General features: G+C 54.4%; 2 protein-coding genes across 2 annotated transcripts; both read right to left on the bottom strand.

Moving 5' to 3' along the window:
* Positions 1–5935: 5935 nt before the first annotated feature.
* Positions 5936–6109, bottom strand: LDBPK_271511 (ghistone H1 like; the record flags this gene model as incomplete). The annotated part of the gene is made up of 1 exon (XM_003861956.1): positions 5936–6109. One exon carries the CDS (start codon positions 6107–6109, stop codon positions 5936–5938), a length of 174 nt encoding a protein of 57 aa, XP_003862004.1.
* A 2178-nt stretch (positions 6110–8287) lies between these two features.
* On the bottom strand, positions 8288–8944 carry LDBPK_271510 (hypothetical protein, conserved; the record flags this gene model as incomplete). The annotated part of the gene is made up of 1 exon (XM_003861955.1): positions 8288–8944. The coding sequence occupies one exon, from the start codon at positions 8942–8944 to the stop codon at positions 8288–8290; it is 657 nt and encodes a 218-aa protein (XP_003862003.1).
* Between the last annotated feature and the right edge of the window lie 5289 nt (positions 8945–14233).

Genomic DNA, 14233 nt, shown 5'->3' with positions numbered 1-14233 from the left:
TGGTGAGAGGGGGATGCACAAGTAGAAGACTAGGAAGACAGAACGGCCTAAAACCAAGACGCAAGCACACACACACACACACACAGGCAGGCAGGCAGGCAGGCAGGCAGGCAGGCAGGCAGGCAGACAGAGAGGCAAAGTGGAGAGGAGGGCGGAGGTGATTCTGGCAAAAAAAAAAAAACAAAAGACGACAGACGACAAAGACAGCGGAGGCAGGAGGGTGAGGAAGTAAGAGTGGGAAAGAGACGCCAAAAGACGCGACTTCTGCTGTCACCGACACACGCACACACACAGACACACACACACACGCACGCACGCAAGCGCGCACTTCGAACGCCACCGTCACCACCACCTCTGCTTGCGTGGATAAGGTGCGAAAACAAGAGTGAAAATCCAAAGAAATAAAGAGCAAAAAAAAAAAAAACAACAAAACGCAGAAAGGAAGGAGGAAGAAGAGGGGAAATTACCGAAGAATATGCAGACGCAGGAGAAAAAACGAAACAGAAAGTGTGTGTGAGGGAGCGTGACACAGCTCGCGAGTAGATGAGCAAGGTGGCTGCGTTTATGTTTGTTCGCGTCTGCGTGTTTGTGTGCCTGCCCGGGGTCGTCGGGGTGGGTGGGCTGAGGACAGCTACTGCGACGGTGTGCTCACCTCTTGTTCGTCCCTCTTTTCGTTTTCCTTTTCTTTGTTTTCTTGCTCGTTGCTCGTTGTTGGCCACTGCCGCACCAAAGCACAGAACACTCAACGCGCCAGGGAGAAAAAAAGAGCCGAGGAAGCAATCGCCTCCGCCAGGCTCGTCAACACACACACACACACACAAATAAATAAAAACGAAGGTAAACGCAAAGAACACACACACACGGGGAGGGAGAGGGGGGAGGGGGAGAGATGGAGAGAGCAGAGGAGCGGAGGCCGCGGAGGAGAAAGGAAAAAGAACGTCACCAGAGCCGGTCGTATACAGTGCGGCAACAGCACCCTAGCGCTAGGGGGGGGGGGAGAAGGGAGTACGTTGCGATGATGATCGGCGCTGGTACAAGTGCACGTGTATCTGTGTTGATGGGTGCGTCCGTACGCGCGAGTCTCTGTGAGTGGGCCAAACTGTTGCACACTCACATACAAAAAAAAAAGAAACTGGCACGATTGGCGGTGAGGACGACAACTGCGAACCACAGGAGGATATGTGGCACGGGACGTGTTCAAGTGAGCGCAAGAGTTGCTGAGCTGCACGGCGCTGCACTTCGAAGAACGCAGAATCAAAACGTTCCCTGTTTTCTTTCTCTTGTCTGCTTTGCTCCTCGTTATGTGTTCGTTCAACTCGTTACTGGTGAAGAAAAAGAGCCTTGCGTAATCCTTTCCTGTCCGATTTTCTTTTTCGTGATAAGAGAAGAAAAGGGCGGCTTGGGTATGAGGAGCGACGAGGGGTGTGTGTGAGTGGGTGGGGGGAGGGGCGTGGCGTGATTACGAGGGAAGACGATCAGAGATGAAGAGGGGAGCAGAGGTACTGCTGTGGGACACCCCGAAAGGTTCTGCAAGTGATGGACTAATCGTGAGGAAGAGAGCCGGTGCGGGTGATGCACAAAGATGGGGGCCGGCTGCTCTCTCTCTCTTGCTCGCACCCTTCCTGATTCTATTGTGGTTTTGTTCTCTTCTCCACCTTTCTTCGTGGCTACAGACGTGTCAGTGCACGTCAGCGCGTATCTGCAAGTGCAGATGGCGACGTATCGAGCTGCTAAACCGGCGGATTTCCTTTTTTCGCGGGTGAGGTTAGGAAGGGGTCTCTTCGCGCCTCTTACAGAACGTTTTCGCTGCTCTTGGCTAGTTGATGTGATCGCGTGAGGGTGGAGGGGGGGGGCGGGTGGGGAAGAATGGATGGGTGGAGTTATCTCGCCGTGGAAGCTTCTGTCGTGAGCGAGTGAAATGGTGCACGTGAAGGAGTGTGGCTGGGCAAGAGAGAGACACAGAGAGAGAAGGCTGGGGGATGACGAGGAGCCGGCGAAAGAGGACCAAAAAGACCCGCTGCATTTGTGGCAGCCCCTCGAGCGTGCGCATGGGTGAGTGTGTGTCGGATAGTGCCCTTCCAGGATCGCCACGTATGAGGGAGGAGGCAGGGGCAAGAAAGCAGGCCGCACTTCAGAAAAAAGTGAGCACACAATTCATCACCGTGCAGAAGAGAGTCTTCAAGCAAGAGGCCCACCTATACCGGCCAATGTTGAGAGCGCGCATCCTCGCTGTGCACTATTCGGCTACACTATGAGGCCCGCCACCCCCACCCCGCGCGCTCCTGCTGGCGAGTATCTTCACCGTGAACGCAAGAGTCATTCTTGAGATTGAGCGCTCACATGCTACCATTCCTTTGGTTTTCCTTCCGCCTTCGACTTTGCGCAGGGCTGCACCTTGGCCCATGTAAGGGAAAGAGCTAGGGAGGGAAGCGATGCGGGTCTGGTGCAAGCGGAGCAAGCGCACATTCAGAGAAGCAAGAGGGACCGCGACGCCGAATGGGTCAACTAGACACGGGAACCACAGCGCGCGTCACTCCTCTGTTCTTCTTACGTGGCCACATGTGCTTCCTTTGCCCACCCCACTTCCCTTTCTTTGTCTTGCTCACAGAGTAGAGACATTCGCCCCAATATAGTTATGCATATGTATAGATGAAAGCTGAGAGAAGCAGAGGGCATGAGAAGAAGGAGAAAGACCTGCAGGCGTGGGCAGGGAGAGAGAGCGAGAGTGAGAGCGAAAGAGCAAGAGGGTGCGAGAGCTTCAGTGAGGTACAACAGGGCTGTGCATCAGGACAAACGCAGACGCACACACGCAGACAGAACAAAAAAAAAACTGATAGGAAAAAAAAAAATAACATGGCCGTCGATAAAAGAAACAGAGGGGGGGGGGTAAAACGAGGTGGAGGGAGGGAGGTACGGGGGCGCGGATAATACACAATCACCAACCGCCTCACGTCGACAACGCAGAAGAGACATGAGACGGCGAAGAAGACACAACACAGAAGCGGGAGCCCAATCCTTTCCGCACACTCGCGTGACCACCTCTGTGGCAAGCCTGAAGCTAAGCAACACAAAGCAGAAGGGCGAAACCGCCTCGTTTCTGAGTGGCGCAGTTGTACCCCACGCTCATGTCGAACTCGTAAGCAGGCCGGCATAGTACAGCACACGCCTTTCACTTCTTCGTGCACGTCCCTCTCCTTTTTTACCTTTTACAACATCTCTACCCTGGTGTGTGCTGAGACCCCCGGCCCCACAGACATCTTGTGTTTTCTCATTGGTTCGCTTCAAAAGTCGAAAAAAAAATCGTGTAGCAAGACACCCACCTCGACATCCTCTACGTTGCAGGCGCCGTGGGGGCGGGGGTGGGCACGCCAGCCTTCTGCGCGGAAGCGTTCATCACGGCAGCTTACGGAGCAGCGGCCATTTGTGGATGCAGTGGAAGGAGTACCTGCTGGGGATGGGAGGGGGCGGGGGTAGAGAAAAGACCGATTCTTACGGAAAGGTGATAGTGGGGGGAGGGGCGGGGCGGCGCAGCGGAGGAGTGGTGGAGACATGGCTGAACGAGGGAGCAAAGACTCTGAAGAAAGTAGCGATGTGGTGGCTGTGCCCTTGTGCGTGTGAACGTCCACGTATGTATGTGTGGGAGAAGAAGGATGAGGAGAGGGGTGGGTGGAGGTCAATGACCGTTTTCCGTAGAGCAGGTGAAAGAAGGCAGACGCTTAGGGGGGAGCAAGCGAAAAGGGACACCGCGAAAAACGAGAAAGCGCATCCGCACAAAAGGATAGGATGCCGAGTAAGGGAGAGACAACGACGTCCAGCAGGCACGTCGAGAAGGAAGAGAAAGATGAAAGCTAAGAGAGGTCGGCCATGCGGAGTGGGGGCGATGATGACGTGTACAGCATGAGGCTGCCGAAACCCCCCCACACGCACATGCATGCGACACTTGCCGAGTGTACATGTGTGGGAGAGGGTCGCACGCCGTTGCTACATGACGCTCGAGCGCACAGCCTCGTGTGAGTGAAGGCGTGTAAGCGCAAGCAGGAACGCGCACAAAGCCCCTTACGCCAGAAGAGGGGCGCGCATGGCTACAAGCGATATCAACTCTCCTGACGTCCTTGTGCATCCCCCTATTAAGGGACCGCGCCCTCTTCAAGATGCAGAAGGCGCACAAGACTGCCTTTGTGACACACGACGGACGCTGCTACTTATGGACAAGAGCCGTCTTGGGCACCAGATGTGCACGTGCGCACGTCGATGGATGAGAACGCGTACTCGCACACACACGCAGAGGTGCACAAGCCTCTGTGCCGCATCTTTTTTTTTTGTTCCTTTTTTCTTTCCCATGATCATTTCTGGTTTCGCAGTTTTCGCACGTTTGTCTTTCGCTTGTCTTCGCTAGCGTCTTCACAGCCGGAGCGAGGCAACGGCCCGAGCTGCAATCCTACGTAGGGACACACACACACACATGGAATGCAGCTATTCAGCCATTTACGCGGGCTCACGTTGCACTAGGGAGAAGGACCGATGACAAGGCGTAGGACAAGAGTCGCCAAAGACGATCGCAAGGATACAAGAGAACAATTCGTGGGCATTCTCACAAGAGATGATGGAGAAAATATAAATGGGGAACATAATACAAAAAGAAAAACGGCAGTCCTACAAGTACACACTCTGCCCGTACGCCTGTCGTCATCTTCGTTCTCTCCCTTCCTCGCGCCGCTTCGTGCTCTTTCTTCTGCATCTCGCACCTCTCTCCAACGCATGTTTTTTTTTCCTCTCTTTTCCTACCTGCGTCCGCTCACGACACGCGAGCACAACCAGGGAGACTTCTATTCTGAAAGGCAAGGCGGAGAGGAGCCAACCACATGAGGGAAGCGAGGGGGGAAGAGGAGGGCACTCGGGGAAAAGAAAGCAAAAAGAGAACAAAAAGAAAAGAGCAAGGCCCACGCAAGATTGAAAGGATGGAGAAGACAGGGCAGTGGAAGGGGGGAGGAGGAAGAGGAGGAGAGGGCGTGTGTGCGGAAGGTAGACGCGAGGGGAGAGGAACGACACTGGCAAGTTCGAAAATGTGGTGTTTGTGCTCGATATGGGTCTCTAGTCGCTATCCTCCTCTGTCTCCTTTCTTTTTTTATATATCTTTTTTTTTGCTCTCATCCTGTTTTCTTTTCCTTCTTCCCTTTCCCGCCTCTCTGCCTCGTCTGCTTGTGCCTCAACACTTGTCCGAGCATGTATGTATGTGGGTGTCTGTGTGTGTTGGGGGGGGGGGAAGGGGAAAGACACACACACGCACACATGCATACATAAGCCTAGACGTACATATACACGCTGAGAGCAGGTAGGCAACGAAACCTGGAGAAGAAAAGCGCGCGATGGAGCAACATGAGCCGCAATCTAAACACACACACGCACACGCCTTCCTTAACCGAGACAAGGTAAGGGAGGGGGATAGGTGGGTGAGAAGGAAAAGAAAAACGAAAACAGGAGAGAGAGAGAAACATGCCCCATGTACAAGAACAGAGAAGTGGTACACAAATGACTTCTGGTCAGGCAAAAACGTACACCGTAAGCGAAGGACGAGGAAACCAATCAAAGAAACCGACATGACATAAAATCATGGAGATGGAGAAGGGAGGAGAGATGGAGGGCAGATAAACAAATCTCTATGAATTTGACGGGGAGAAAAACGAAGAAAACAAACAACAAAAAAAATGGAGCGAGAAGATGCAGGAGGGGAGTGCACCAACACAGAAGGCGGAATGAAACACGTCAGCGTTCCAAGCGTATGCGTATGATGATTGTGTGCGCAGAAGCCATTGCCTATCTTGCCCATACGCGTGAGCGACACGGGGTTGGAGGAGAGGCGACCGCAGCCAACCACAAAAAAAAAACGCTGGAACGATCTCTAACAGCGATGTGTGTCGGCCTCAGCATTTGCATTCTACTTCTTCGCAGCGGCCCTCTTCGTGCCGCGCTTCGTCGAGCTGGAGCTCTTCGACTTCTTCTTCGGTGCAGCCTTCTTAGACTTCTTCGGCGCAGAGGCCTTGGGCATCGCCTTCTTCGAGCCGGCCTTCTTCGCCGCCTTCTTCATAGCAGCATGCGGAGAAGCGGCCATTTGTGAATACGGTGGAATGGGTATTGTGGGGGGATGGAAGGGGTATAGGAAAAGCGAGGAGGAGGAGTGCAGTAGGTAGCAGTGGTGGTGGAGAGAAAGAGAGTAGGTAACGAAATGGCAGAGAGAGAAATCTATGAAATTGTGTGCGCGGGAGAGGGTGCCGTGACGCATCAAAGGGGTTGTTGTTTTGTGTGCCACGTACGAGTGTGTGTACGTGCGCGAGGGTAATGTGGTTTGTCGTCGTGGTGGTGGCGGCGGTTGTGAATGAAGGGTGTTGGGAAGCGGGTGGCAGGCGAGGGAGAACCACACGAGAAAAGGGCGTGGGGTGTATGCCGCAACACGAGAAAGAGGGAGGGGGCGCGCAAACAACCACAGCAGCAAAGGGAAGAAAAATGCCAGAGCGGCAGAGGAAGCGAGTGGGGTGGGAGGGAGATCCGAGGGTAAGATCGAGCAAGCGACCCGCGTGGCACTGGACGCAGAATCGTACAGTGGGGAGAGAGTTGCGAACAGAAACTGGTGTACAGGCCGGGCGGGGGCGGAAAAGGTCCTCTTGCCACCTTTCCCCTTCCACAGCGTTCACTTCAGATAACGTCGAGGGCCGCCTTACGGCAAAAAAAAGGCCACAAGCAGAGCCGCTGGCAACTCTTCACACTGCTTTGCCACTCCCAGCGCCTTCGCCCATTCCGTTCTCTGTGCTCATCAGCCAAGACTCATGAACGAAAAAGGTGAAGCACGAGGTGGCGGTTGGGAGGCCGAGTCAGCGCAAGCAGAGTGTGGAAGACGCGAGGCCACGTCGATCTCCCGCGAAGGCACACATACACACACACGCACACGACTAGGGCGCTGCAGCGAGGCTTGCGCGTGCCTTTCGTAGCCCGCCGTGTGCGCCCCCGCCCTTGTCTGCGCACGGTGGTGCCAGTGTGTCACTGCAATGTATTTGCCCTCGAAGGCCCTTTCCGGCACTTTTTATTCCATTTTCGTTGTTGTCCGTTTACTTTACGAGAGAAAATGGGAGGGGTGGGGGGAGGAGGTAAGAAGAGGGACTACTAACTACTGCTATCATGAGAACCCGCTTGAGGGTACGTATGTGCGTGTGTTTGTGTGGGTGGGTTGGGGGTCTGAACAATATCGTCACGCCAGAGTACGCATATGTGGGTGTCTGTCATGTCTCTCTTGGTGTCCCACCACGTCGCCATCATCTTCGACTCCTCCGCGCCCCTTTTCATGCAGTCCAGGTCATGACCATGGCAGTTGCCATAACGGAGAAAGAAACGTGCTATAGGGCTGAAAGAGGGAAAGCGTGCGAGTGGTCAGGAACTGCTTGTCTGCGTTAGTGGTGATCGTCCAGGTGTGACCACACGTAGCGGTGGGGGTCTAGCACCAAGTCGCGGGCGTTGTACTTGATCTGCATAGCCGGGTACTCGCCAGCCCAGGCTCCGATCGCGAAGATGAAAAACATCCACCACGGATCGCGGTTGAACTGCGCGAAGCGGCGCGGCACGAAACCACCGAGGAACATGGTGTTGCTGCGGATGTGGTGGGCGTATAAGGGGGTGAGGGGAAGGAGCGGATCTCAGCGAAACGTGATCGAGAGAAAAAGAGCGATTTCGCTCGACAAGATTCAAGTGCTCTTCTTAGTGACCTTGTGCACAATGAAGGTGGGAGGAGGAGGGAAGGGTGCGGACAGGGTTGGAATGAGCCAAGTGCAGCAAGTGTTATCATCACCACACGAGGAGGGCGTCGCATCCATTGCGGAAGAGGACACGCGTGAAAAAAAAAAAGAAGCGAAGGGCCGTGACAGAACAAGCGGAGGGAACGTCAGTGGGAGCTGGTGTTCATGCTAAAACAGAAGATGGCCTGGCTTGAAAGTATTCGAAAGACGTGCGCCGGCGTACCATCGGGTGTGGCACTTTGTGTACGATGGACACGGTGGTGGAAGAGGAAGGGAAACCGCCAATCACCTGACGCGCATGCTTGCCTCTGACGAACGCTGACGGCTGCTCTTTCTGTTTTCCTTTCTTGGTGTGCGTGTGTGTATGTTTGCAAAACCGTGGTGGTTGTGGTGGGCCTACACTCTTCATCGCCATTCCTAAACGTTCACAGTCATCACCGCACCTGCGAACACCCCTGAAAATTATCACCCACGCGGTGGAGAGTGGCTTCCGTGGTTTGCCCCCGCTACGCGAGCGGGTCCAGCACCGTGCGTATCAGCTCTTGCTCGTTTTGTGGGTTGCGCCGCACCCGCCAAATCACATTCCAGGCCGCCACCGAGCATTCCTCTGTGCGTGGGTCACTCAAGTCGCTGTTCGCGACGCCATCACCGGTGCCGAGATGTGCCAGCCGGACACGCATCATACTGACCTGCAGTAGATGCTTCAACGGCACCTCTTCCAAGGCGCGAAAATCGCTCAAGTGCACCCTCAGCTGATACATCACACCTGGCACGGCTCCAGCAGCGCCATCCAGTGGAGCGCCTGCTTCATGATCAGAGGAGGACGTCGCTGAGTCCGACGCGCTGGCCGCCATCAAAAAGGCGCCGTTTGCCGTGGTGGAGTCCGGTCGTGCCCACGAGCCACTAACAGGGGTGAGCGGTAGCAAGATCAGCGTCGTTTTCTCCGACGCCACATCCGCCACAAAGTCGACGGAGACGCCCAACGAGGTGATGAGAGACTCAAAGTCGGCCCCATCATAACGCTGGAAATGGAAGGTAAGAGAGAAGGAAAGCGGCGCAGTCAGAGGCGCCGATGACTGGGCTGCACTGGCTGTATCATTTCCAGCTGCAAGCAGCCGGAAGTTGTCCAGATGAACTGCAGAAGAACAAGCGGACGCGGCCATTGTGTGGGAGAGACGAAGGGGGCGCGCCACGCAAAAAGAAAACTGGCAAAGGACCGCCTGTTCTGTGACTAAAGCAATCCCGCGCCTGTGCTTCGAAAGATAATGAGTGCAAGGAAAGGCAAAACAACGCAACCCGCATCACGGGAGGGAGGGGGGATGATGAGGTTGGAGTGAGCCCATGCCGCCGACACAACAGCAGTAGGGAGCGAAAGAAGCGAAGACGAGAGAGTGAGCATTGCGAGGAGGATGAGGAGGATGGGCAAAACAGTGGCCGGACTGCAGTCTGCCCCGGCAACTAAAAGACGAGAGCGGACAACAGAGACTCGTTTCGCGCTAGATGCAAGCAAGAGATGTACTAAAACAGCCGGGCTCGATCGTTTCCCGCTTTCGCCTCGTATCGCCGTTTCGACGATCCTCTCTCGAACCGCTTCAGCGTGCACAGTGCTCGTGCAGCGATATCACCAAGTCCCGAGGGGCGGCGGCGTGGCGTTCGCGAGGCGACGGAGCAAACCCTCGTTTGGCGAGTACGCGCACTACTTGACTGACGTGTGTCCGCGAGCGTCAGTCCGCTGCGCGGCTGTGTGCTTTGGCCGCACGCGCTTTACCTCCATTTACGGCTGTTATCATGGAAGGACGTCTCTCGCGAACTTCTTTTCAGAGGCGAATCACGCACAAAGTCCTGCACAGAGTGAGGGACTTGAAGAGAAACAGACACACACGCGCGCACACACACGCTGCGCCGGCATCGCAAACCCTCCCTACACCCACTTCTCCCGAACAAGAGAGAAGAAACGCCGTGTAAAACTTCCCTGAGGACGAGACAGCGGTGGTGGCGGTGGGAGGGGGAGGGGGGAGTGTGGTTTACAAAATCGAGAGAGGCGGGGCGCAGAAGTCGACCCGACAAGCGAAACCGTGGACCCGCCTGAGCGACCGCTGAATGGGCACCCTGCACCGGTGAAAAAAAGGCACACGAGGCCTGAGTCACACGGCGCGAGACCGTGCTGATGCCGAAAGAGAATTATTAGCCGTTTTTCGGTTTAACACGTCTCACAGGCTCGACACCAGCATCGAGTGCGTGCGCTGCTCGCAGTAGCGCACGGCGACAGCGACCGCTACGGTGGCCGTCGTGATGGCTATGAAGCGGTTAAGATTGCGCCAGAACATCGGGTACGCCTCCTGATCCGGCAGCGTCTGAGGGCCTTGCATACCGGGAAACATCTTGGCAGTGTGAGGACGGGGCAGGGGGGGGGAGGCGGGCAAAAAGAATGCTAAAGACGCAGAGGAGAACAACGAAGGTGGAGGGAGGGGGTGCTCTTCTCGTCGACGCCGGGGAGCGACAGACGTTCTTTCTCGTGTATATGCGTCTCTGTCTTCCGCTTGCTTCAGCCTTTCACGGTCGATCGAAGAGAGAGAGGGAGAAGGGGCGTATTGCCTAAGGGAGGTCTTCGCAGATATGTGCCATAGGACAGTAAAAGGACGAAAAGATGTGCACGCAGCCTTGTTGCGTGCGCTTGTCGCGTGCGAGCTGCGTTTTGTTCGAGTTTAGGCGTACCGTGGTGTTGCAGTTTGGGTTGCGTAAGAGGGTTGGTAAGAGGGGAGGGGGAGGGAGAGTCAGGTGCATGTGAGCAAGTGCCGTGGAATACGAAGAAAAGACAGAAGAGGAGGTCGGAGCGGAGTAGTGGTGTGATCTACAGTTTGAGGGCAACACCGACAAAGTATCCTCATGCGCGAGCATACAGCGCAAGAGAGAGGAAGCGCAGAAGGGTCAGGGGCCAGGAGCAGAAGGGTTCGGATCCGATCTCCTGATAAGCGAATGAGTTGAGAAGCTCCAGGCTTCTGTGCAACAACCTTCGGTTAAGATGCACTCTCGTCATCGAACATGGATACCCTACCCCGTTGTGCTCTGCAGCCCACACGAAACCGGACATGCCAGATAACATCAACGCACTTGGCAGGCGGTCACCGGGCGCGCACATGCACATAAAAACGGATCTGTGTGCGCAGCCCTATGCAGATCGCCTCCGTTCACGGTGGCCTTGCCCCTATTCATGTCTAGCTTCTTTGCGCTTCGTTGTGTCCCTCACCCCTCCCCCTCCTGGTCCGCACGAGAGCGGGGGGAGGGGTGGGGAACGAGAAGGACGAGGAAGGAGGAAAGGAAGGGGGGGGGGCAGAAGAGGAAAACCGTGACGTCGAACAGGGAAACAGAGAAGATGTTAGTGGGGGAGGGAGGAGGGCTGAAATACACGGAATGCGAGGAAGGGGAAACAAGCACACAAAATGGTGAGTGAGGGGAGGAGGGAGGGAGGGAGGGGGAAGAAGATAAAATGAAAAGGGAAGAAATTCGAAGCCCACCCCCACGCCAAACAAGAGAAGAAGCTTAGATGGATACAGTGAATGAGGGGTGGCTAATGATCCATGAAGTCAACGTTGCCCTTTTTTGTTGCTGTATGGCTTCCTTCTCGTTTTTTTTGCTTCCCGTATTTCACTTCCGTTCTTATTCCCTCCCCCTTTTCTTTTTCGCCGCAGCAGGAGACGGTGGTGCACTCTCCATGATTGTGCTTCTTCCGGCGTAAGAACCTCAAGCACGACGCCCTCGGGCTTTCTCTGCCTTCTGGTCTCCGCTTTTTACCTGTGTGTGTGTGTGTGTGTCTTGTCTCTTCGCGAGCGACAGAGAAAGGCGCTAGCGTGCGCATGTCTAAGTGTCTGCACCTTGTGCTTTCTACACAATGCAGCCTAAAGGACACTAGACGGGTTTTGTTTCCAACGTTTTCCAGCGGCCTCTTCGAGCAGAACCCGTTACTAAGCACGGCCACAAAGAGCGCAAGAGGAACGCCACCCGCCATCACCAGCGGATATGCCGGAAATAATAGTACGAAGAGGGCGCGTAGAGGGTTGCCAAACGCGGGCTGGTGTCAGCAACATCCCACCGATATGTCTCTTTAGCTTCGCGGCTTCACTGCCCCGCTCAACGGACGTGCAGACGATACGGAGGAGGAAATAACGAAACGACACAGAAGCACGACGGAGAAGAGAGGAGAAGCGTCCATTAAAAAAAAAAGAATACGTAAAACAAAGAAGTCAACAGCGGAGAAAAAAAGGAGGAGGGAGGGGAGGGGGAGGGGAGAGAAGACCTTGAAAAGGCTTTGACACGTACACACACACAGCATTGCCATGAGCATAAAGCCTCCCCCTCCCCCTTCAGTCTAGTCGATAAAGCCACTAGCGGGGTACTTCGCGTGTGTGGTGACTCAACGGCTCAACTAGCCACTTTTCAACCATGCTCCTTTCACCCCACCTCACCTCCGCGGGGAAAGATATACAGTTTCGTGCCGTACGCGCGCCCTTTTCTAGTGCCTTGCCCTGCTCCGCCGCACGCACGAACAGGCGCATAAACCGAGGGCGAAAAAAAAAAAACTGGCATCACCGTGGCGAGGAGGCGCAAAAGGGTGGCAAAAAGATAGCAGGCGACCAAGCCGTGGTTTTCATTTACAGCAGGTGTGCAAGGCCAAAGAGGAGTGCAAGAGGAACATCAGGAAGACAATAAAATCAAAAAGTAGCATTCTCCCTCGTTTCTTTCGCGTCGGCGGCCAGCATAACAGTACTGCGATACATTGTCCACAAAAAAAGGGGGAGGGGCAAGCATTCAATACAAGACAAAAATAATGGAAACGGGAACGAGAAAGACAGAGGAGGGGAAGCGGAAAAGAAAAAAAAAACAGACGACAAGAATAATACTAGGCACAAAATGGCCGCGCATATACATATACTGGCGCACGCATACGTACACAACACGCACGCAGAGTTACGGGAACGAGAGCAAAGAAGAGGCGGAAAGCACACAACCGAAATAATAATAGTAAAGGTAATGCGCCATACCAGATGATCTCACCAAGCAATCATTTGATTCAAGGGAGGGAGATGCGCAACACCATACGCACACACAAATGAGGTGCTCCGCAGGTATCGATCGAGAAAGAGGCGCTGGTGTGTACACACGTGTGTCCCGGTGCGCTATCACATTTTCGTGTTTTTTTTTCGTTTCGTCCTCCGGCCCTCTTCCTCACCCCACCACGCAACTCGCACACGTGCTGGAAGAAGGGAAAAGAGATGCGAAGCGGGGCAGAGGAAAGTATGTGTATACACACATGTATATGTGTGTATACACATGCATAAATACATCGCACCTCAACACGGGGAAAGCGGTGGATTTGGAATGCAAAGTCGGCTAAAAGAAGGATATTTGCCCATGCAAATAATAGACGACCGGGGGACTGCGTGGTCGTGTGCATGCTGCGTGGGGTGAGGGCCGTACTTCCTCTCTTTTTTTTTGGTGTTTGGGGCAGGGAGGGGGGATGATTCTTTGTTCAAAGAATGCTTCCTTGAAGAGATACGTCGTGGGCAACGATTTTTTTTCTGCTGCTGCTGCGGCGGCGGGTGCTGCTTGTGCGTATAGATGAGCACCGCACAGCAGCAGGGGGTGGGTGGGTGGGTACCGAAGAGACCTATCCATGAAAAAAATAAAAGCACCACTGACCCAGAGAGAAATTAAATAAAAGCATAAAAAAGAAGTCGATGAAAAACGGTATCATCAGTCAGCGGAACACAAGCGGGCACAGACGTAGCGATACAGCGATGAAGCTTGAGTTTAAGAACTAACACATTAGAAGAAAAAAAACAAGAATAAAACAGAGAGAGCTAACATGCTTCCGTATCCCCTTCAAGAGCATGCTGCACGGGTGCGCTCCCCCACTACTCTTCCTTGGCATATTCGTCTTTTTGTGGTTGTTGCGCTCTCGCTTCTTCTCCCTGGCAGACGGCGTGACAGGTTCGCGCCCCCCCTCGTCCCCGTTCAAGGGAATGCCCGTTTTTATTCGTTTCGCTTTCCCGTTTTATCTTGTGAGCGAGCGGGGAAGATAAAGGCGGTGGCTTTCGCATGCTTCACACACAGACATAAACGCAGCCCTCTCCTCCTCTTCCCACCCCCCAAAAGGAAGAAACATATCCCTGACAGATCAACGGAAGACTTCCTTGCGCTAGAGCACTAGAGGGAGAGAAAGCGAGGAGAACCACGGCATGGACAACATAAAACGAAAAAGTCGATGCCGCGAGTCGCGCCCTTCAGCGCTCCTGCTCGTCGTGTCCAATTTTTTTTCTTTGCTTGCTGGACATGTCTCACGTTTTTCGTTTCCGTTTCTTCGGTACATTCCCAGTTAACGCAGCGTTCCTGTCCGATGGAGATTCCCTTCTTCGAAAAACAAAAAGCGCGGCGACTCGTTCCTCTGATCATGC

This window comes from Leishmania donovani, chromosome 27, assembly GCF_000227135.1.
Source record: "Leishmania donovani BPK282A1 complete genome, chromosome 27".
NCBI classification, from domain to species: domain Eukaryota; phylum Euglenozoa; class Kinetoplastea; order Trypanosomatida; family Trypanosomatidae; genus Leishmania; species Leishmania donovani.
The sequence above is the reverse complement of the archived record's forward strand: the minus strand, read 5'-3'. Positions and strand labels throughout refer to the sequence as shown.